Source organism: Gopherus evgoodei, chromosome 3 (genome assembly GCF_007399415.2).
Source record: "Gopherus evgoodei ecotype Sinaloan lineage chromosome 3, rGopEvg1_v1.p, whole genome shotgun sequence".
Taxonomy (NCBI): domain Eukaryota; kingdom Metazoa; phylum Chordata; order Testudines; family Testudinidae; genus Gopherus; species Gopherus evgoodei.
Window position 1 is genome coordinate 4,470,741 of NC_044324.1, and position 23,093 is coordinate 4,493,833.

The following is a 23,093-nucleotide window of genomic DNA, read 5'->3' on the forward strand; positions in this document are numbered from 1 at the left end:
GGGGAGCAGGTCCATCCCCTTCCCGGGAGCTGGTGCCCACTGGCATTGCCCCCTGCAAGGGGCACACCCAGCCAGTCATATGATGGGCACCGACTGGGGCACCGGGCCAAGCAGAGGTGCCAGGGGAAGAGAGGTTCAGAGAGGCGCTTGGGAGGCATGCAAGGACAGAGGTCGATTTTGCAGGTGTTGGGATGATGCTACCCACCCGGCCACGGGCGCTGGCTGGCGCACGCTACGGCCAGCACCGTTTATGCCCAAACCCCCGAGGCATGAACTTTGTCCCCCAGCAGCACGTTGGGGGCAGAGGACCATGCCAGCCTCTCTGCACTCCCATCCCACACTGAGGCCCTCACACACCCACTGCCCATCCCCGGGGGGTTAATCATTCGCCGAGCAGGTGGCCAGGCCTCTGAGCACAGGAGTGCCCAGGAGGGGCCCTGCCTGCTGGCTAAACAAGGAAGTGTGCAGAGCAAACACAGAAGGGATTTTCGGGGAGGAGTTCAGGGTGAGCCAGGCCCGGAACTTCCTCACCATCTGGGACAGTTTTCCTGCTCTTCGCACGTGGGCTGGCCAGTCGCCCATCCCCGTCTACAGCAACCTGGCTGCTGGGTGAGGCATACGGGTTGGGGAAAAGGGGGTACTACTGGAGCCGATGATCCCCTGCTCCAAGAGGGGGATGCGGGGCAGTGGGGCACGGGGCGGGAGCAACCCCCTCGCTCCTCCTGCTGGAAAGGGTGATGACAGGCCACAGCAGGCCTGGAGGTGGAGATGGAGGCAGCTCACAAGTCAAGGACAAAGAAGCACAAAGGGGTCACCCTGTTTCGAGTCTAAAGAGTAGAATGGGCCTTCTACCCATCCTGCCTGGGGCACGTGCCTGGGAGAAGGGCAACAGCTGGCCAGCACGAGAGGCACTAAGCGAGGCAGAGGGCGAGGGGTCATGGTTGCAGCTCCATCCGAGGGAGCGGTGGGGGGAGGCAGCAGGATGGGGGGACTGCACAGAGCAGGGGTGCCATCAGCTGTCTGTGACCTCCGCATCCGAGCGGTCAAGGCAGCAGGCAGATCCACCACAGAGGGCAGAGCTGACGAGCAGGGAGGTTGGAGGAGTGCCTGGGTCCTACCCCGCATGGCCTCCCGTGAGCTGGGGCAGGAGGATAGGTGCTAGGGGAGGGGAAGGATGGATTGCTCACTCCCGCACCCCATCATTTGCCTCTGGGTGGTAGGCAGGGGCTGGCCTAGCTTCCCCCCAGCCCCAGCCACTTGCAGCCCCTGACCCACCTCCCTGGAGCAGAGATTCTTTTCCTCCTGGCATCCCCCAGTAAAGGTGGCACTGCCACAACTCAGACAGGTGCTGCCACCTGTTGCCAGACTGTAGCATTGCGCGCACACCTGGAGTGGGTGACTTCTTCGCCTGGGCAAAGCAAGGCTGGAACCCTCAGGCAACTGGCAGCCGCACCCCGTGGTGCCCGTGCAAAGGGAAACGCCAGGGCACAGACCCCAGCAACAAGCTGCTGTGGATTCATTTGCCCAGAGGCCGGGAAGTTACATTAAAGGCCTCTGGGCAGCTGGGAGATGCCAGCGAGGGCCCTGGAGCCAAGAATGTGTCTCACATGAGACCAGGACAGTTAGGGAGCCAGTGAGGAACATGTGGTTATCCTGGACCTGAGCAGATCTGTGGGGATTTCAGCCATGAAAGCAGGCTGCATCCCAGCCGGCCTTAGCTGAATGAGCTGCAAGCAGGGACCTGGGGGCCTCCCTGGTGTCACTGACCCCAGGTGAGGTCCAAAGGGGGGGAGGGGGGACACGAAACCAGGGTTGCTCGCCAGGAGCCAGTGTGATGCAGCAGGAAATGCTCGTTTCCAGATGGTGCGAGGCCTGGCAGCCCGGAAGGAACGTGCGCCACTCCGAGGGGCAGCTCAGGGCCCCGCTCCGCCGTGAGGAATTAGACACGGAGCGGACTAGTCGAGCCTGGTTTATTGATACAAATTGAGTTGTGGATGGTTTTCCAACCTTTCCCTTGGGAAGGGGGGTCCCCCCAGCCCCTCCCAGAGCCGGCAGGGGCTGGGGGGACCTTTTCTTCCCGCCGCTTGTGAGAGAAAGTGAATTGTTTCGTTAGGAGAGAGGGTGGATGGGCTCAGAGGCTGCCACAGGCAGAGAGAGGCCCAGGGTGAGGTCTCGCTAACCCTCTGTGCTCCTGCTCTCACCCAGCTCCTGCGCAGGGTGACGCTCTGATGCCCGCAGCTGTGTCTGGAGCCCAGGCTGGGCAGGGCAAGGAGAGCATGCTGGGTAACAACTTATGCAAATGACCTAAGCCACCTCCCCTGCTCCAGTTGAGCACTGGCCCTGGGGAGGCCACAGGCCATGGGGCCCAGCTGCAGCACAGCTCCTGCCAGGTTTAGCAGTGGGGTGGGAGGAGCTAACCAGGCTCCAGACCCCGCCCCCCAGCTCTAGACCCAAACCTGGCAGCAGCTGCAGGCACCGAAGGGCATTTCTCCATGTGCCTGGCTCACGAAATGCCAGGGCTCTAGCTCCACCTTCCCTTTTCCCAGGCACCGCAGACATACAGGGGAGATCCCCGTGCCCAGCCTGACCTCTTGTCTGTCCGGACTGCAGGCGGCACCCAGCAGCCTGTCCCTGCCACCTGATCTCTCCGCTGGGCAGAGCTTCACCCGGGGAGTCCAGCTCTATGAAATGTGGAGGCCCGACAGCCCCTGCTCCTCGGGGAGTTGCCAGCCGGCAGAGCCCCCACGGGTGGGGAGACACCATTATTCTCATGGGGAGGCAGGTTGGTGCAAGGAACCCGCTAGCGTGTGCTAGACGGGTCAAACGGGCACAGGTGCAGCCCACGCCCACCCTTCCTTGAGGGATCAGAGGATGTTCCCACCGTCAGTTACCATGGAAATCAGCCAGTCCCTCTCCATCCTCCTAACAGGAGACATCCCAGACACTGGCCCCCTGGCTGGCTGGGGGGACAAGAGCGATAGATGCCCCCCACCCCAAAGTGCTGGTGGGTGCCAGGCCCTGCCAGGCATCCTCTGGAGAGAAGCCATGGTGCCTGGGTTACTAGTCAATAGGGTGACCCGATGTCCCGATTTTATAGGGCCAGTGCCAGTATTTGGGGCTTTGTATTATAGAGGTGTCTATTACCCCTCACCCCCCAACCTGATTTTTCCCACTTGCGGTCTGGTCACAACTAGACGAGTCAAGGGGACATTCGGGGGTGGAGGGGGGTGTCATCTGGCGCCTGCTCAGAAATCCAGCTCCTCCGAGTCGGTGCCGCCGGCCGCTGGCGCCTCCTCCTGCCGCTGTCCCCACACAAAGCGGTAGTTGTCCTCCAGCTCCTGCTGCCGCCTCCGCTCCTTGTGAGCTTCCTCCGTGCCCTGGATCTGGAGAGGTAGAGAGCAGGGGCCCATGGAGGCACTGGGTGGAGATCCCACATCAGCAGCTGGGGCGAAAGTCAGGGCAGGCCGACCTTCCCCCCAGCAGGGAGCTCTGCTCCAGGCCCCAGTCGCCTCCCGCCCTAGCCCAGGGGAGGAGGGCACTGCCCTGTAAGGCTTGGCTCCAGGAAGAGAACTGTCGATGCTGACTAGATCCCCAGCAGCAAGGGTAAAGCTGGGATCATCGGCTGCTGGGGGTCAGGAGTATCTAGGGTCAGGCTCCCTGGTCACACTAGCCGGAACCTGGAGCAAGGAGACTCAGCCCTTCCTCCCTCATGGTAGATTGGCCATGGTGTCTGGGGATCAAGACTTTGGGGGCAGAGGGGACCTGTTTGGTCTGTATGGGGATCCTAGCTCCTGCTCACGTCCCCAAATACAGCTGTGTAGCTGACTCATGCCCTCCTCCCCAGAGGTGGCTGCATTTCTGGGACATCTAGCTGTTGTGAAGCAGGAAGGCTGTGTAGGTGAACAAACAGCAACGTCAGGACTCCTGGGTTCCATCCCCAGCTCTGCCACCCACTCACTGGATGCCCTGGGGAAAGTCACTTCCCTTCTGTGACTCAGTTCCCCCCTCCCTCTGAGCTGCCTTGTGTGGGGATTAGTCCATTAGTGGCCGCAGAATGTTTGGATGGAAGAGGCAAGCTAAGGCCCCGCCCCATGTAGTATTAAACTTGCTTTCACCAGGATATTGAAGAAAATGTCTTTGAGGTTCTTGGTGTCCTCGTCTGACAGCCAATGGGTGTCATCCTCATCCCCGAAGCCCCCCGTCGTCACGATTTTGATCTCGATTTTACCTGTCGATCAAAGCGCTATGAGTGTTAGCCCTGGTGTAGGCTCAAAGTTCGACTCAACACCTCCAGTGCTCAGGGGTGTGAAACCCCCACCCCCCTGAGCACCGCAGCTATGCCAGCCTAGCCCCCAGTGTAGACACGGCGGGGACAATGCTTCTGTCCACCCAGCTGCTGCCGCACGAGGAGGGGAAGTTTCTCCAGAGATGGGAAACCCCCTGGTGGGCGATCCCAGAGGATGCGACTTTACATCCAGTGGTCCGCACCTTAAGCATAATCCTGATGGGAATCCAGGCCCCCACCGTTGTCATTCTAATGCGAATGTGCTATTATATGATCCATCAAATGAAGGAAGTGAAGCTACAGCGTCACGTGAATAAGGGGATGGAAATGGCAATTAACACTGCTGCGATACACCCAAACAATCACTGCACCCCTTCCCGCCCCCTTCCCTGAGTCTGCCATGCCCTCGCTCCCCGCTCCATCCCAGAGCCTCCTGCACCTCAGGAACCAGCTGATCGGGAGGTGCGGGGAGAGAGGGGCCGGTGCTGATCAGTGGGGCTGGGAGGGGTGCTGGTGGGGAGCTGCTGACGTATTACTGTGGCTGTTTGGCCATGTACATTGGTAAATTCTGGCTCCTTCTCAGGCTCAGACTGGCCACCCCCGGGCTAGGCGGTCATCCTGCTGAAAAGGATCTGGGGGTTACAGCGGCTCACAAGCTCAGCATGAGTCAATAACATGAGGTAGCTGTAAAAAAGGATAATATTCCGGGGTGTATTAACAGGAGCATCATGTGTAATGCACCGGGGGGGGAGGGGGAGGGTGTTGTCCCGCTCTGTGTGGCGCTGGTGAGGCCTCAGCCGGAGCACTGCACCCAGGCTGGGGTGTCACACATAAGGGGGCACAAATTGGAGAGAGTCCAGAGGAGAGCGATAAAAGGTTTAGAAAACCTGACCTGTGAGAACAGGTTTCAAAACTGGGCACATTTGGTCTTGAATTAAGACCGGCTGAGAGAGGCCCGGACAACAGCCCTTAGCGTATCCGAGGACTTATCGAGAGGACCCATCGCGCCTTTTCCAAATCCATGGAAGGTGGGACAAGAGGCAACGGGTTTGACCTGCACCGAGGGAGATTTCGGTCCAATGTCAAACTCTAAGGGGAGCTCGGCTCCAGAACAGGCTTTCAAGGGAGGCTGTGGAATCCCATCCTTGGAGGGTTTTAAGACCAGGTTGGACAAAGCCCTGGCTGGGATGGTCACGGGTTTACTTGGTCCTGTCTCAGTGCCCGAGGCTGGACTCTAGATGACCTCTTGAGGGCCCTACAGTTAGCAGAAGAGCCCCTCACTCCCCTGGATTTATTCAGATTCCCTCAGTAACCCCAAGGCAGCCCCTTCCTCTCCATCAGTAGGGTCTGGTCCCTGCCCTCGGGAGTTCCGACCTCAGCCCCCCCCGTACCCTTCCCCCTGGCCAGCATTACCTTCTGCTTTCAGGCCCTCTCTCTCCAGCAGGTCCTTAACCACATTCTCAATGTGTCGTAGCTGTGGGTTCTCGCTGCTCATCTCTCTCACCCTCAGCTCCTTCTGCAGGGGGCTGCCTGGCTTTATCCTAGTGACCCTGACCTTCACACGCCCGTCCGAGTCGGCCTCTGAGACAGAAGGTTACAGAGAGGGGCTTCAGTGCCCAGGGGTGGCACCGCGGGGGGGGCAGGCGGCTCTGTGTGCTTTGGGCACTATGGCCAAACCTGTCATTGCTCACGGATGTCTAAGTGCAGAGGCCAGGCCGCTGAGGGCAAATGCCGACAGTTACGGCCCCACTTTGCCAAGCCGCCTGGGCTCCCACCCGTTTGGGCAACTCCCTCTGGGATTCTCACTGGGGTTATGCAGCCCCAAGAAGCCTTCAGAAAGTGCTTCCCCAGGCCAGTAGTGCCCCTCTAGGCACCGTGTTCGGGGTGGCGATGTGAGAGAAGCAGCAATCCCAACCCCTCTGCTCCAGGCATTGTACAGGGTTCAGCCCCACTGCTGCCCCAGCCCGGACACCAGCCCCACCTCTCCCATAGGAGATCTACAAGGGGCAACTTCCTGCTGCACAGGGGGGGAGTGATCCCCAAGCTCAGCTCCGGAGGCCAGGGGGGAAGAAGAGAGCTCTGAGCAGCCCTGATTTCCAGACAGGACACCTTTAAGTGCATGCCATCACACCCCCTTGAAGATGACATGGGCAGAGCAGCCCAGGGAACCGGTGCATACCAGCTGCTTGCTTATCCAAGTGATTCGCGCTGCTCCTGGCCGAGTCTCCCTCGCCCTCCTCTTCCTCCTCCTCCCGCCCTTTCTCGGTCGCTTTGCCGCCATCCAGCTTGTCCATCAGTTTGTTGAGGGTGGAGGCCAGCGACTTGGAGGCGTGGTTCCGATCAAACTCGCCCTTCAGGCCCTCCGTCTCCAGCTCATCCTCCACCTGGGGGGCGGGAACCGTTACCTCCCGAAGGCCAGGTCGGGCCACAGAGCAGCGATCTGACCCCGCCGATGCCAGCCCAACAGCCAGGGCACCCTGCCCCCTGTCCTGGGGCACAGCGGCTGGGGAGTACCCTACCGGTGTGGCTCCATCGCCCCCTAGTGGCTACACACAATACAGCCTCCAAACCTGATCCCTGAGTCCAAGCAGTTAAAGGCAGAGGTTTGGGGATCGCTCCCCAATGACCCCACCAGTGTCATGGTTACAAGTAATGGTGCCAAAGGAAGGGGCAGGGAGAGGCCACTGGGAGCACAGCATTGGCAGGAATATCCACGTGCCCGCGGGCCATGAACGCTTCCTGATGCCCTCAGGACGGGCAGCCGACACATAGGTCCCCCCGCACTGTGGGGAAGGGGCGCTGCCCATGCTCCAGCAACCAGCCCGATGGCAGTGAGGGTCTGTGCCCATCGGGATCTGGCTGTGCCCCAGGGAAGGCAGAGAGGAGATGGGGCTGGCAAGAGATGACACCCTGGCACCAGACACTGGATGGGGGGTGGGCAGAGGCCACTCCCTCAGCCTCACCTCGTCAATGATGTTGTCGAACTGCTTCTCCATTTCCGTTTTCACCTCCTCCTTCAGCTTGGCCCGCTCCGAGCTGGGCAGCAGGATGTCCTCCAGCTCCTCCTCAAACTTCCCCAGGAGGTCGTCCTCGTCCTCCTCGTCCTCCTCCTCTGGGCGCTCGTTCCCGGCGGCCGGCGCCTCCTCGGCCCTCGGGGCCTCCTGGCTCTTCTCCGACTCACTCACCTTCTCTTTCCCCTGAGGGGAAACAGGATTTGTAGACACTCCCCACCCAACAGCCACATGAGGTCAGACCAAAGGTCCCTCTAGCCCTGTATCCTGTCTTCTGACAGCGGCCAACGCCAGGTGCTTCAGAGGGAACGAACATGAATCTATCTCAGAGCTGGTCTGTGTAGTCAGGGAGGGTTGGCATCCCAGAGGGGGAAATTAAGGCACAGAAAAAGGCCTGGACCAGCTCACATTAATAGAGGGAATCAAACTCAGTGCTAGATGGAGAACACTATGCCAGGCCCCCACATACCTTCTTGGTGCTTTCCTTCAGCGCCTCGATAAATTGGACTAGATCCCCTGGGCTCCGGATCACTTTGAAGTGGATTTTTTGCTGGAAATCTGAAAGATGCCAGAGAAACAAGAACATCTGAGGCTCTGTGCTGGAAAGAACCGTTTCCCTCCCGGCACAGGCAGATCCTGCCCCTTTGCCAAGGCAGTTCATAGAATATCAGGGTTGGAAGGGACCTCAGGAGGTATCTAGTCCAATCCTCTGCTCAAAGCAGGACCAATCTCCAGACTGATTTTTGCCCCAGATCCCCAAATGGCCCACTCAAAGATTGAACTCACAACCCTGGGTTTAGCAGGCCAATGGTCAAACCACGGAGCTATCCCTCCTTCTTCTGAAGGAGAACCAGGCAGAGACTTTAACCCCCAACGTCCCAGAGCATCAGGCACTGTCTACCAGCGAAGGTTCGTCCGATCACTCGGAGAGCTGACGCACTGGCTCCAGCCTCCTGGCAGACGTCCCCCTGTGTTTTACTAGGGCCATAAAACGGACTGGTGGCTTCAAGGCCATTGGTTTGAGCAAAACATCCGAGATCAGGATTGCAAATCACAGTAACATTCACTAGATGATCTTTGTCTTGCTATTGTCAAATTTACTCCCCGACACTGGACGGGCTCCCCCCCCACAACAGGACACCCCACAACCCGCCCTGTGTAGTTATGGCCCAGAGAGATTTGCCCCAGGATTCTATTAGACACTCACCAGCCAGGTGATCATCTGCCGGCTTCACAACCGCCTCGTCCTCCTGCAGTGGGAACAACACCAGGAGTTTAGAGGAACACGGGGGGCTCCAGACGCAGGTCCCCCAGGAACAGGGGCAGGGGGAGAAATTACTCAGCCATAACTGCACCAGCTACAGCACCAGGGAGCCGGGCTCCTGATTTGCCAACCACAAAGCCACTGCTGTTTAGCCTTGTCCTACCCAGACAGATGCAACAGGGCAAACTGCTCCCAAGCCGCGGGACTCGGCAGCAGCCCCCTCCAGGGTCCTGCAGGAGAAAGTCTGGCTGGGACAGAAGGGAGACAATCGACATGCTGCCCACGTGGTGGCAGACCAAGGATCACTACAGGAGTTAGTGGGGGCTCTGCGTCGGCGGAGTGAGGGGGGAGCTGCTGTCCTCCGCCCAGCACTGAACCTCGACAGTTATCACTGACCCCATGCCCCACCCCAGGGTGAGAGCAGGGGGAGTGGTGCCTGGCACGGCTGCGCCAGCTTCCTGGCTCAGATCACAGCGAGCCAGCAAAGCCGGAAGAGAGACCATGTGCGGGGGGGAAGCAGGACAGAGCCGTTACCTTGGTGGGGTCCGGCAGCCCGCCCGCTCCGAGTGCTCTATCCCCGAAGTCGGTGTCATCCCCTGGGCCAGGTCTGGGGGTTTCCCCAGGAGCGGCTGGCACAAAGCAAGGAGAAAATGTCATCCGCACTGCAAAAGACCTGAGGCCCTTCAGTAAGCTTCACACATGCACAATCCTGCCAGCCTACTCCAGTCCTAGGCAGCCAGGCGCTCTCCATCTGGGAAGCAGGATCTCGCCCCGGCCCACCCAGCAGTTTCGCTCACCCGCAGTGTCCCTGACACCTCGTCAATGCTCAACGCAGCAGCTCCTGAATGCGGAGGGGAAGGCTCAAGCCAAGCGGCCCCACCCACGCCCAGCAAGCTGCCTGAGCGCTGGCACTGGGGCACTACCAGATCCTCACGCGCCTCCCTGACGTCCATAGGGTGTGAGGGGGCCCCCGCCTGGCGCACAGCCCATCGCAGCAGGACATCCCAGCAGAGATCCCTGAGCCTGGGCAGAGGACAGGGCTGCCCACAGGGCTCACGAGCACCCAGAGATCAGCGGGAAGAAGCTGCCATACCGTCCGCTTCCTGCTCCTTGTGGAGGGGGTGGGCTGGGTCCACACCTTCCGGGCGCTGGGTGGCAGGGTTGGGATCTCGCTGGTTCCACAGCCTCGTGTCCAGGGTCTTCAGCTCCTCGGAGATCTCTTCCACCCTGCGCTTGGTGTCGACTGCATTGGCCCCCGTAGATGGAATTTGAGTCACCACAGAGGCCCTGCCCACCCCGGATGGGGCAGGGCAGCCCGACAACCCACCCACCCCAGGAGGGAGGAGCAGCCCAAGAACCCGCCCACCCTGCGGGCAGGGAGGAGATGGGGGGCAGCCCGAGAACCCGCCCACCCCAGAGGGGAAGGGGAGGAACAGCCGGAGAACCCGCCCTACAGACAGCTGGGATCTGCTGGCCTGGGACAAGCCCTGCCACGAGCTGCTGTTGAAGGCCCTCGGAGGGGCTCGGATTTAGACCCGAGTTCCTCAGCCCCCGGTCCCCGGCCCAGATACTCACACACTTGGGCTTGGACGTAGTCCACGTACTGGGCCGGGCTCAGGGCTGGGTGGCAGCGGATGGCCTGGGGGGTGGCCATGGAGGGCGGGCGCAGGAAGGGGTGGTGGCAGATGCGGGTCGTGTGGATGGTCAGGACGTAGGAGCAGGACTGCGGCTCGTCCACCCGGGCGATGTAATCCCCAGAGCCCTCTTCACACAGGAACTGCCGCCGAGGGGAACAGGGTTAAGGTGCCCTGGGGCTCACAGCAAGTCCTGCCAGGCACCCTGCCGCGCCCGAGGGGCTCGTCCGCCTCCTCCCCTTCCCCACCCCCCCACGGAAGCCTCCCCTAGTCACTGCTGGCATTTTAAACAGCAGATAACCCAGGCCAGAGAGCGGCTGTCCTGCCCCCTGTCTTCAGGGAGTCTCCCCAGCTCACCCCAACTCCAGAGACTTAACACCCCCTCCCCCCGACTTACCCTGACTTCAGTCTCTCTGGGCTGCCCGCTCAGGTCACACCTGGAGCCATTGCCGTAGGCCTGGCTGTGGTAGCGTTTGAGCCTGTGTTGTTTCGAAGCCTGGGAAGGTGAATTTTGGATGAGGGCATTAAAGCTTCACTGTCCACGCTGAGCTGGGCAAGGAGCTGTCCCCAAGGATCTCAAAGCACCCCGCACACCAAGCCACTCGGCCTCCTGGGAGATCGTCAGCCCATTTTACAGATGGGGAAACTGAGGCAGCTCAAGTTACTTCCCAGGTCACACAGTGAGTCAGTCCCTTGCTCTGCCCAGCAGGGCCCACTGTTAGGAGGGGGAGCTTGCAAGGACTTGGGGTTGAACTGCTTAGCCTGTCTGCTGAGCCAGCGCTAGCCAAACTCCCAGCCGAGCCCACCTCCCTTCTCCTGAACCTACAGCACCAGGGTTTCCACTTCAGCACGACACAGGAGGCCCAAGAGGCACCAACCTTTGCTGTCTCATTGTCCCAGTCGAACGCCGACTGATAATACCCGAGGTACAGGATGTCTCCTTTAATCTCTGACTCTGAGAAACAAATAGCAACACAGAGTGACCCGTGTTGGAGTGTGCTAAACCGCTGGGTATCCCGGCGTGCAGACACACCCGCCAGGAAGGGTGGCCAGTGGTTCCAGCACTCGCCTGGGACTCGGGACACTGCTCTGTCCCAGACTTCCCGCGAGACCGTGGGGACGACAGCGTCACCTGCCTCAGTGCAAGGACAGACCCACCGGAGACAGGGTATCAGGAGCCGTGTAAATAGCTCGCCCTGACGCAGTATCCTGGCCCAGCTCAGGTTCGGGGAAAGGGATGGATGCTGGCTCAGTCTTTGGGGGGTAAAACCCCTTTTGCTACTGGCACCTCCCCGAGATCAAACCTCGAGCGTCCCCACCCCGAGCACCCCGCGCAGAGATGCTCGGCAGCTGCGCTGGGTGTCTCAGTTTCCACCCAGAGAAGACCCTAGGGGGCCACCCCTCCTGCAGCTCGCGGGACGGGCGTCGGCGGTGCAGTGAGCCCACAACAGGGACAGGGAGACAAGAGGGGGGATTGGATACAGGATGCCACAGGGGTGGGAGGGGATCTAATGAAAGTGATCACAGCAAAGTAGCCACAGCCCCTTTGCCCTTCACATGGCACCACCGGCCGGGGCACAGCTGGGGCTGACACCAGGTTCTTTCAAAGCCTGAGCCTTGAAACTGGGCAGCTTTCCCAGCTCCCAGCCAAAGTCACTGAGCGAGCCCAGGCCAGTCAGCTGGACATGTCCTCGGGCCTGTCTAATCCGCCCGCACGCACCCCTCCCGCCGGGCCCCAGCAAACAGCCAGTGGACGTGGCAAGGCGAGGATTACCTTCGACGTGGTACTGCTGGATGTGTTTCCCGTAGCAGAACTCGTACGTCCACCAGTCCTTGGTCTGGGAACAAGGCAGCAGCAACGGCTTTAAGGTCAACGAAGGCCAAGACCAACCCTGCACCCCAAAATCTTCACACACACCCCCTAAACCTGCTGTCGGCCACAGCCCCAGCCGTGGAGCCCGGAGATCACCCCAGCTGTCCTCCAGTCCGGGTCTCGCTTCAGGCCGCGCCCATGAGGGAGGGCAAAGCCAGCGGTGGCTCCGTCCGACGAGCAGTTAAAGCTACATCCTGGAGATACAAACCCCTGGGCCTTCCCTTGCTCCGTCCAGGATCTCCCGACCGCTTGCATTCTGCAGGAAGCTCTCACACCAATGGCCAGGCCCCCGGGGGAGAGCTGACGCTGGCCGTTGCTGGGCCAGTCAGGTTGCCTGCCTCAGTGTGAGAACATGTTACTGGCTTGCTGGGATCAGGTGCTCCGGACTGAGAGCTCAGCAGGGAAGTGGGGAGACAGCTGTGGCACCCCCGTGGAGGAACCCCTGAACATCAGCCCCTTCAGGACAGGAGGCCAAGACGGAAGCAAGTCCCTCAGCCTCGTTAATGGCTGCAATGGAGGGGGGCTGGGAAAGGGTGGGCAGGGCTTGTGGGTGCCACAGCCCCTCGGCCCCCTGCATCCTTCAGTCCCATCCCCCAGCGCGCGCGGTGGCAGGCTCACCTTTACGAGGCAGGGAGCAGCCTCCATCGGCCTCAGCAGATCCGAGATCCCCAGCCCGCGGTAACTCTGTGGCTGCTCCTCGGCGTCCTGGTGGATCCTCACGGCGGCAGAGGGCAGGCGGCACTCATATTTCTGCTTGTACTTGGACGAGACGATCACCACGTCCTCTGGCTTGCTCTAGGAAAGCGCAGGTGGCAAAGTCAGCGAAGGAGAACAGGGCCCGCGCGAACGGCAGCTCGCCACGCAGGTGCTGCCAGCCCGATGACCGAGTGCTACTGAGGGCAGGATGCCTGCAGTGGGCAATCCCGGGCTGCTAATCTTGGCAGAGGTCTCATGGAGCAAAAAGGAGCATCTGGTAGCTAGATGCTCTGCCTTTCTCTGGTTCCTGCCATACCACGATTTCATTAACCCTCCCACAGCGTGGGCAGCACAACCCCCATTTTGCAGAGGGGGGAATTCAGGCCCAAAGAGGAGACCTAACAGAGGCCTCTGAGTCAGTGGCAGGACCGGCCACTCTGAAATTGAAAGCGGAGCAGTCACGAGGGACTCGGCACCAATTTCGCTACCCTGCTTTGACGAGGTGGCTTTCGTTAAACCAGTGCAACTCTACGCCTGAGAATGTCAGTTGTGAGAGTCAGTGCTGCCTAGTGGGTAGAGCACCGAACTGGGACTCAAAAGACCCAGGTTCTAGTCCCAGCTCTGTCAGCGACCTGCTGGGCAAGTCATGTCCCCGCTCCGTGCCTCAGTTTCCCCATCTGTAAAACCAGGCTAGTTAACACTGACCTTTGTAAGCCATTTTGAGGTTGACCACTGAACGGCGCTAGGTAAGAGGTGGATATTATTTCTGGCAGGACCCTCATAAGTACAGACCCAGATTCCTTTGAAACCCCGGCCCCATTCCAGTTCAGCCAACCCCTGTTCGTCAGTGCCAGGGGACGCATGGGACCATCAGCGCCAACGTACCCATTCAGAAAATGACCTGCTTGTAGCAGTGTCTCTAGCCTGGCTATCCACGCAGGACACCCTAGGTGTGTCTGATGCTGTGAGTTTTAGGCTGTGGCGGAGCCCATCGGTGGATTTGTAACTTGCTCACTGCCCCCCTGCAAAGGGGCTGTCCTTGATCAGAACAGGAAAGAGTCTGGCAGGCAGCGGAGGTGAGTGGGGGCTCAGAACAGCGTGCAAACAGCGCAGGTTACTGTGAAAACGGGCAGTGCCCAGGTGGCGCTGGCAGGAGCATCATGCCCCAGGAGCAGCTGTAAATGCAACTCCCATCTCCCCTTTAGGACACTCCTGGACACAGGAGGGGGGAAGTCGGTGCCCAGCCAGGGAGATCCTTAAACCCAAACACGAGGCGTCCTCCGTTAGCCTCAGGCTTGGCCACCTCAGGGGCAGGGGTTTTCTTGAGACTTTGGGACGGTTTTTGGGTTATTCTGACTCTGCCAGCCTCCTATTTGAACCCTTCCCGACCCAGAGCTGCTGCTCTGCCGGGTCACTGGCAGCACAGCGGGCCTGGAAACAAGGCCTTTGAAATGAGAGAGGGTTTTTTTTTGATGATTGGGTGTCAGGGGAGCAGCTCTGCACAGCCCCAGCACCACGCAGCCCCATGCCCAGGGAGCAGGCTGCGCTCACGAGCATAAACGGTAACGAGCCCAAATGGGCTGCCTGGCACCTAGAGGAAACTGGCCCCCTCTTGCATATCAGCCAGAGGGGACTGGGAGTCGTTTGAGAGCAACAGCCCCTGTAACCCCAAAGCGCCTGACCTCAGGACACCGCCACAAGCCTTGCTAAGGCCCCCTTTGCTCAGGGGTCAGCTCCCAGAGTAAAGGATCTGAACCAGAAACCCCTTCCTCACCCCCCGCACCATGTCTCAGGGCTGCTACCTTGGGCAGCCTCCGGCAGGATTCTAAAGCACTTCAAAACCCACCCACCCACACACACACACACCCCAGTGCCGACCCCTCAGCCAGTGCATCTGTCTGCATCGCAGGGCACTAGGACCCTAGACCCCACAGCGCCCAGCAGCCCAAAGATCCGCTTCTGCTTTGAGTAAAGGGAAGTTTGGTTTCCATGCAACCACGGAAGCGTAGGAGAAACAGCTCAACCTCGGAGAAAGAACCAAATCAAGCCACAGGAAGGGAAGGGCCTGTGGTAAACGAGAGTAACAAGGAAGCGCTAGTACACGACAGGCAGGTGTCTAGGAACACACTCCCAGTCCAACGTCTGCCAAATTATCCAGCCTGCCGTGGAATTATCAACCCACATCAGTCATCACCCCCCCCGCGCCCCCACCTTTCCCCAGCCTCTGTCTGACTCTGCTCCCACGTTTCAGGGCAGGAGCTGTGCCACCTCCAGATGCATTTACCTCTCGCGAGCGCTGCCCCAATGGAAATAAATCTTCAGGCACCAAAACGCAGGGGGCTCTATTATTCATAGGCCGGTAGCATCCACAGACCTCAGCCAAGATCGCAGCCCCGCTGTGCAACACATGGCACGCCGCAGTCTCGTGGGAGAGGTAGATATGCTGGAGGGCAGGGATAGGGTCCACAGGGACCAAGACAAATTGGAGGATTGGGCCAAAAAAAATCGGAGGAGGTTCAACGACGACAAATGCAGAGTCCTGCACTTAGGCAGGAAGAATCCCAGGCACCGCTACAGGCTGGGGACCGACTGGCTAAGCAGCAGTTCGGCAGGAAAGGCCCTGGGGATAACACTGGACGAGAAGCTGGCTTTTAGTCAGCAGTGGGCCCTTGTTGCCAAGAAGGCTAATGGCATATTGGGTTGTATTAGTAGGACCATTGCCAGCAGATCGAGGGAAGTGATTATTCCCCTCTATTCAGCACTGGAGAGGCCACACCTGGAGTATCGTGTCCAGTTTTGGGCCCCCAGCTACAGAAGGGATGTGGACAAATTGGAGAGAGTCCAGCGGAGGGCAACAAAAATGATCAGGGGGCTGGAGCACATGATTTACGAGGAGAAGCTGAGGGAACTGGGGTTATTTAGTCTGCAGAAGAGAAGAGTGAAGGGGGATTTGATAGCAGCCTTCAACTACCTGAAGGGGGGTTCCAAAGAGGATGGAGCTCGGCTGTTCTCAGTGGTGGCAGGTAACAGAACAAGAAGCAAAGGTCAAATTGCAGTGGGGGAGGTCTAGGCTGGATATTAGGAAACACTATTTCACTAGGAGGGTGGTGAAGCACTGGAATGGGTTACCTAGGGAGGTGGTGGAATCTCCTTCCTTAAGAGGTGTTTAAGGTCAGGCTTGACAAAGCCCTGGCTGGGATGATTTAGCTGGGGTTGGTCCTGCTTTGAGCAGGGGGTTGAACTAGATACCTCCTGAGGTCCCTTCCAGCCCTGATATTCTATGATTCTACTTTGGGGAGACAAACAGCGAGAGAACCGGAGTACTGGGGAACAAAGCACAAAGGAATGAGGCCCGTGCCCTACGAACAGATTTTATTCTATATCAGAGGGGGAGCCGTGTTAGTCCGGATCTGTAAAAGCAGCAGAGAGTCCTGTGGCACCTTATAGACTAACAGACGTTTTGGAGCATGAGCTTTCCTAGGTGAATATTCTTTGCTGCTTTTACAGATTTTATTCTGGCATAACTACATTGGTTACGGGTAGCAATTTCTTCTTTACCAAAATAGTTTTACCCAGGGTCACAGGGCTCGTCTTCGAATTTATGACAAAGCAAAGCAGCAAGGCACAGATGAGGTTGCTCTAGTATTTAGAAAGCACGAGTTACCCAAAATAAGGTGCAGGGTGACCCATTAAGATTCCTTTCCTGCACTTCAGTAGCTGAGGGGAAGCTTTTAGGATGCAAACACAAGCAAATTTTCCAAACAGAGGCTTTTAGCCCAAGTCTCCCTCTGGGCCAGCACTGTGAATGAAGAATCAGGTGGTGTTTTGCTGTCAGAAAGCGACAGTGCTCTTAGGGTATTTCCATCTGTCTTTGCCCTTCTCCCCCACCCTTCCAGAGTCGTCGCTGATTCCGAGAAGCAGGGAGCCAGAAAGCAGAGCCAGGTGCATGCGGCCGCACCAGAAATAGCCATTTCAAAGCACAGGGGAGATCAATAGCGTTAAACCGCATCTCATAAGTCGGCCGGTTTCGCCCAGGCGCCCCTTCGTCACATGCAAAAGGGAGACACCAGATGGTTGAAGTCCCAGGTGCAGCTGTTCGACCTCTGCCACAGAAGTAAACACAGGCGCCAGGGGCAGTGTCCTGCCAGTGCTGCTGAGTCTGCACAGGGCAAGGGCGAGGGGGTGCCTCAGCCTGCGCCACGATGGGGCCGGTAGTTGGGAACAGAATAAAAGGGCTTTGTTTTCTAGGGGCACCAGGTCCGATGTGGCCTAGAATTGGGGGTACGGTGGGGGGTGGGAGGGCTGATGGGGAGTTCCGCAGGGGCCTGGCCCTTTACCTGCACTTCATATCGCTTGGTAACCAGGCCCTCACCCAACCCACCTCCCCTAACACCTCTGCTCCCTCCACTCAGCCCCATCACCCTCCCACTCCCTGGGATGTCTCTGCCCCTTGGCCCCTGCTTTCCAGCTCTCTTTTCTTCCTGCCTGCCCGCCTCCTCCTGCCCAGGTATACCCCTCACCCGCCCTCAACTCCTCACTGCCCCTTCACCCACCTACCCCACCCCAGCCCCCTTCAAACCACAGTCTTACTCCCTAACACCCCAACATTCACTCAATGCCAACTCCTATGCCATGCCTCCCCCCCTCCACTCTCCCTCACCCCCAACAGCTCATTCCCCAACCCAACCCCCACACAAAGGCTGGCCCCCACCTGGCCCCTCAACTCCTTGGGTCCACACTGGCCCCCTCAATTCCCCAGCTAATTTGTACCCTGGCTCAGGCCCCCCCCCATGCCTGTTCGGCTCCCACTTGGCCCCACACACCCAACCTTGCTAGTCTCCCGACCACCTATCCAGTGGGGCACCATCGCCCCCAGCCTAACGCAGCCCAGACGCTCTCAACCCCCACTCTGGCACCCCAGCCCATCGGTGCTGGAGCTGGGGGGACGGACGGCTGACGCCCCCCTTAGCTTGAAGTGGATTCTATTATGTCCAGGGTTTAGTTTGGTTCAATGGCTCTCAGCACCCCCACTATACAAGCGCCCCTGCCCTGCCCCCTCTTACCTCCTCTCCCTCACCCCACCTACGCGTGCCTATCACCCCCTTGCACCTGCCCCCCCACCCTCAGCCGCCTCCCCCACACGCACCTGCTTGGCCCCCCCACACACACCTGTCCACACCCCCAGCATACACCTGCTGCCCCCCCACCTCTTCCGTCCACCCCTTAGGCCTGACCCATCCCGTCCATTCCCCCCGCCCTGCCCCCCAAAATGCACCTCCCCCCCGTCCCTCTGCATGCACCTGCCCCCCCACGCACCTGCCCAGCCCCCCCCGGCAGCCCTCCCACCCCCTCACACGTACCTGCCCGGCCCCCCCAGCTGCCCCCCCGCACCGGCCCGGCCCCCCCGCTGCCCCCCCCGCACCGGCCCGACTGCTCCCCCCCCCGCACCGGTCCGGCCCCCCCCCGGCTGCCCCCCCCGCACCGGCCCGGTTGCTCCCCCCCCCGCACCGGCCCGGCCCCCCCCGGTTGCCCCCCACGCACCGGCCCGGCCCCCCCCGGCTGGCCCCCCCCGCACCGGCCCGGCCCCCCCCCGGCTGTCCCCCCCCGCACCGGCCCGGCCCCGCCCGGCTGCCCCCCCCGCACCGGCCCGGCCCCCCCCGCACGCACCTGCCCGGCCAGCACGGGCTCGGCGGCGATCTCGATCCCGTACTTGAGCTCGTTGAGCTCCTGCAGGTTCAGGCTCCCCGCGGCCCCGGGCAGCAGCCGCCCCGGCCCCAGCAGCGCCAGCACCAGGAGCAGCCCCGGCCCCGGGAGCCCCCGGCCCCGTCGCGCCTCCGCCATCTTCCCAAGCCACCTGCCCTCACCGCTGCTTCCGCCCTCCTCCACGCCGCCTCGCTCGGGCCCTTCCGCACTCCGCAGAGAGCCCAGCCATTGGCTCTTTTGTATGCCAATCAGCAGTGCTAGCTTCTCATTGGTGAATCTGCGGGGGATGGCCCTTAGGGAGCGAAGCCGGAGTGGGGATTGGAAGGGGCTGGCATCTGGCGAGGACGGATTGGGCCGAGTCAGCGCTCTCAGGAGCCAATCATGAAGGCGAGGACCGCCTCGATTGATGACGTTCATCAGGGCTCTTAAAGGGCCAGAGCAGCCCAGAGAGAGAACAACATTCTTGTAGAATATTGTATCTTACTAAGGGGAGGAGCCAAGCTGATTGGTTAAACTGAGGTCACACGATCAAAAGGGCCTCAGTAGGGCCTGGGCCATGTGGCAGGCAGTGGGGTGGGGGCTGGGCCAGGTGAGGCATGAGTGAGGAGCCCAAGCTGCATAGGGTCACCCAGGGGGGCTGAGCCACACGATGGGTGTTTGTGGGGCCCAGGCTCAGTGGGAGGTGATGGACAGGGGGTGGGTGATGAGGCAAGCCATGGGGAGGGGCGTAAGGCAACATGGAGGGCAAGGGGTGGAGTCCATGCAAGGGGGCAGGCGAAGGGGGCAGCCCAGGTGCCATGGTGGGGCAAGATCTGAGCCATGTGGCACTTCTGAGAACTCCACATGTGCTGGGAGCCCGCTGCGAATCCTCCCAATGATGGGATACGGCAGCCTCCCGTCACCAACCCCAAGGGGTTGTCCACGCAACAGCCGCACAGCAACGTGTAGACGCTTCCTACATCTGTTCGTGCAGTTAATCCACCTCTCCAAGAGACAGTACCTAGGTCAACAGAAGAATTCTTCCCTTCATCTAGGCACGCCTACACCGGCGGTTAGGTCAACCTAACAACAGTGCTCAGGACATGCAGTTTTTCACAGCCCTGAGCAACATAGCGAGGTTGAGCTAATTTTTAAATGTAGACCAGCCCTAGTCCTACCATTGGTTCCTTGTCCCCAGTTCCTTGATTGTGACCAATTTCACTTTAAAATGCATCAATGTAAGATAGAATTTTTAGAAATTTCCTCCAGTGAATGTGCTTGGATGTGATCAAAATTGCAATAACTAATTCGTTGATTAAATCAATAAGGAGCTGAGTTGTGACAGACCATGCGTGACCAAATAAGCATTGTGTCACCCAAGCGACACATCCCCGTGACTGCCGGACGGTTCTGAAGGAGCTGGGACATGCCACCCTGCACCCGGAGCTTTGTTCTTGAGCAATATGCTGCCCCCTATTTTGCCCCCACCCCACTTCCTTATTGCACATAGGGCTTGAAGAAGGAGCTGGGTTTTGCCTGGCTGCATGTGACAAAATGTGTCTCGGGTCACCCCGAGTGACTTAGCCCTGCAACCTTTATACTCTTCTACAGAGTTGAGACATAGAACTCCCTGGCATGAAGCTTCTTTGCAAAAATTAGTGGTCCCCTGTCACCCCCAAATACACACCCTTTAGTAGGGCAAGAGGAATGACAGAGAGGGCGAAGCTGTGGATCCTCTGTTTGCAGGCAGAGGGACTTGGTGATTGTTGTGTTTGTTTCAGCTGTTCTCTGGGAGGGTGGTGGGACTGGGCTGGCAGTGGATCCCTGAGCTGCCAGGTGAGACGGATCCATCAGTGTCTGAGTGAGGGCTTTGTCACTGAAATCCGTGGGGCTTTGAGCCGAACCGGAGTTTGAAGTGTCCGAGTGGTTATTCCATCCCTGTTTTCAAGGGAGATGGGGAGGTTTCAGACTCAGGTCTGCCAGATGAACAGGAGTGACAAATGGATGAGTTTTGGGCGGGGGTTAGAGGGGGACTGTGGTTCCAGTTTTAGGTATGATTCTACACTAGTTAGCAGATACGGTTGGTTGTGCTGTGTTTTTCTTTTGCTGGAAGACAGCATAGATTTCTGGGGTATGAAATGCGAGCTGGTGGCTAGACTGGAGGAGAAGATGTATGATGTGGAAGGAAGCAGGAGTTGCAACATTGTGCAGCATTCGAGAAAACAGAGACTTCTTAGACAACTAGGTTACTAAATCACTGCCACAAAGGCCACAAAAGGAAAGGTAAGAATTGGAAAGAGTAGAAACCAAAGAAGCGGATTGGCAATTTGTGACCACGAGGGGAAAGAGACGCAGGAGGGATTCAAACAGGCTAAAAATATCAGGACGTTTTCAGATACTCAGCAGGTCAACTACAGAAGAACCCATCTCTGGAGGAATGGAACAGAAAGCTACAGGGGACATACCTGATAGTTTGTCCTTGCAGTACGTAGTGAGTAGCATCACGAGAGATTCTCCAACCATCCTCAGAATGCAAACAATCAGCAGCAACAGCTCCATAGTAAGAGCGGACAGAGAACTCAGCAAAGGCCACAAGGACAGTAGGACGATGTTCTGTCTCCCTGGAGCGAAGAAATGAGACGGAATCGCAAGATTAGACCGGATTGGGAAATTCTCTGGTAACCCCCCCGATGATGTTACATATTGGAACCAATGACGTGGCATCACATGGAACTACACAGACTATAGAAGACCTCAGGCATCCTGGAACAAAGCAGAAGAAGAGGAATGGCCAACTGATCTTCTCAGATATCCTAACCAGTCATTGACCAAGAGAAGACAGAAAATACTGGATGGGAACTGTTGACTGCCTGACTGGTATGAAGCTGATGGTTTTGGTTTTATTTAACATTGGGCCACATTTCAGCAGGAGAGAGAGATCTGCAAATGGGATGGCCCACATGTCCCAAGTAGGGGACTAACCTACTTGGGCAGAGACTAGCTGGAGCATCTTGGAGGGCATTAACCCACCAGCACAAGTGGAGGTTGCCCCGGAGGCAAATGAGGTACGAAACTCAAACTCAAGGCATCATGAACAAATTGAACTGATGTGGCAAGAAAAGAAACGTTTCTTGTGCTTATTAACCAGTCCTGGGAGGGTAGGTGACAAGAGGAAGTCGAAATTCTCATAGTTTTTCTCGTCAATGCGTATTTCTGTAATTGGCATTACTGAAAGTGGAGGAGACCTTTCACAGGATTGGTTATAATCTGTTAGGAGGGATTAAGGATTGAGTGGGCACTCCCACAGAGTGAGTTCCTGCTTACAGACAGATGTGGGGCTGCTATGGGGGAGTTTGATTTAGGAGACATACCCTGGAGGTATCATGCAGCCAGTAATAAAACGTCATTCCAGTTATTAAAAATTATAGGTGATAATTTGCTAACACAGAAGGTGTTGCACCCAACACAAGGTAACTCTTTTTTGGTCCTCGTTATGACAGATAAAGATGAATTAATCACTGGATTGGAGGTTGCCTAGGAACCAGTGACCATCACCTGATTACATTCAACATGGCCTAACATACTGGTATGACTCTGCTATAATTGCTGTGAAAATAGCCCAGCCAGATTTGCAACAGATTGGCTTCTTTCCACGCATGTTGTGGGTTTACTACCAAGGAAATCACAAATTAAAAACGGAGGTAAAGTATTTGTCAAACCAGAAACACCGGCTCCCGTCCGGGAATGGCATCTCCTCATCTCTTCATAACACAACATCCCAGGGATGTGTCCCTGGGGTTCGCCCAGGATGTGTTTTGTCACATACAGCCTGTCAAAACCCAGCTCCTTATGGTCTGATACGGAAGTGTGGTGTGACACAAGACAGCATGCCGTGCAGGTACAAATCTTCATGCCAGTGAATGGTTGGTCCCGGCTCTTTCAGAGCAGTCTGACAAAACTCCCCCCGGAGTAATGCTCATGCTCCGACGAGGTGACACCACCTACGATGCTCTCTGACCCCTACAGAGGCAGCTGCAGAAAGATAATTTCCCGGGGGAATAAAGCTCCATTGCTGGCCCCTGGTGCTCCCAGTTTTGGGGTAGCCAATAGCCATCAGAGCACTGGGCAATGTCTTAGTCTCAGGTTGCGTTTCTAGGCTGTTTTATTTATTTATACAATAAAATTATTAATGATTGTTACCTCTTTTTCCAATGCCACCTGTCAACCCAGAGCAGAGCAGTAGCGGATGGTCAAGGCCTTGCAGGTCATCTTCCCATTGGAGGAGAAATCAGTGAGTCTGGCCCTATTCTAAGTGCATCTTGTTTACCTACGTTGTATATACCTGTCCAGGAGCAGAGGTGGGCAAACAGCAGGCAAGGATTCCTGTGTCCAGGAATCTCAGCCTTCCAGGTGACAGTTACTTCGCCTCAGAAATTGACTCCAGTTTGAGTCCAAGGCAGAGGACAAACACTCCCATTGAATCCAGTCCCCAAAAGCTTTTATAACCCAAATCAGCAACAAGAGCATTTCTTCAGAGACTAAACGCGCACACTAGGGTCTGCGCTACACTACAGCATCAGGGCGACACAAGGCAGTTTACATCCACCTAGCTATGGAAGCGTCTACACTTGCATTTCGCTTTCCCCAA

At 58.1% G+C, this 23,093-nt stretch overlaps 1 protein-coding gene across 1 annotated transcript; it reads right to left on the reverse strand.

The window, feature by feature from the left end:
* Positions 1 to 1,953: 1,953 nt before the first annotated feature.
* OS9 (OS9 endoplasmic reticulum lectin) lies at positions 1,954 to 18,626 on the reverse strand. The gene is made up of 15 exons (XM_030554615.1): positions 18,431 to 18,626; positions 12,686 to 12,862; positions 11,969 to 12,032; positions 11,073 to 11,149; positions 10,592 to 10,690; positions 10,136 to 10,337; positions 9,654 to 9,803; positions 9,095 to 9,189; positions 8,504 to 8,546; positions 7,766 to 7,854; positions 7,249 to 7,482; positions 6,465 to 6,669; positions 5,699 to 5,866; positions 4,116 to 4,228; positions 1,954 to 3,383 (listed from the first exon to the last, which is right to left on the reverse strand). The coding sequence occupies exons 1-15, from the start codon at positions 18,602 to 18,604 to the stop codon at positions 3,246 to 3,248; spliced, it is 2,028 nt and encodes a 675-aa protein (XP_030410475.1). The 5' UTR covers positions 18,605 to 18,626; the 3' UTR covers positions 1,954 to 3,245.
* Positions 18,627 to 23,093: the final 4,467 nt, after the last annotated feature.

Excerpts from the sequence above, each read along its gene's own strand:
- OS9 (XM_030554615.1), bottom strand. The coding sequence starts at position 18,604 with ATGGCGGAGGCGCGACGGGGCCGGGGGCTCCCGGGGCCGGGGCTGCTC. Across the intron at positions 9,804-10,135 it reads CTACGTCCAAGCCCAAGTGT|TCGACACCAAGCGCAGGGTG; the intron begins GTGAGTATCTGG and ends GGGCCAATGCAG. Across the intron at positions 8,547-9,094 it reads GGCTGCCGGACCCCACCAAG|GAGGACGAGGCGGTTGTGAA; the intron begins GTAACGGCTCTG and ends TTCCCACTGCAG.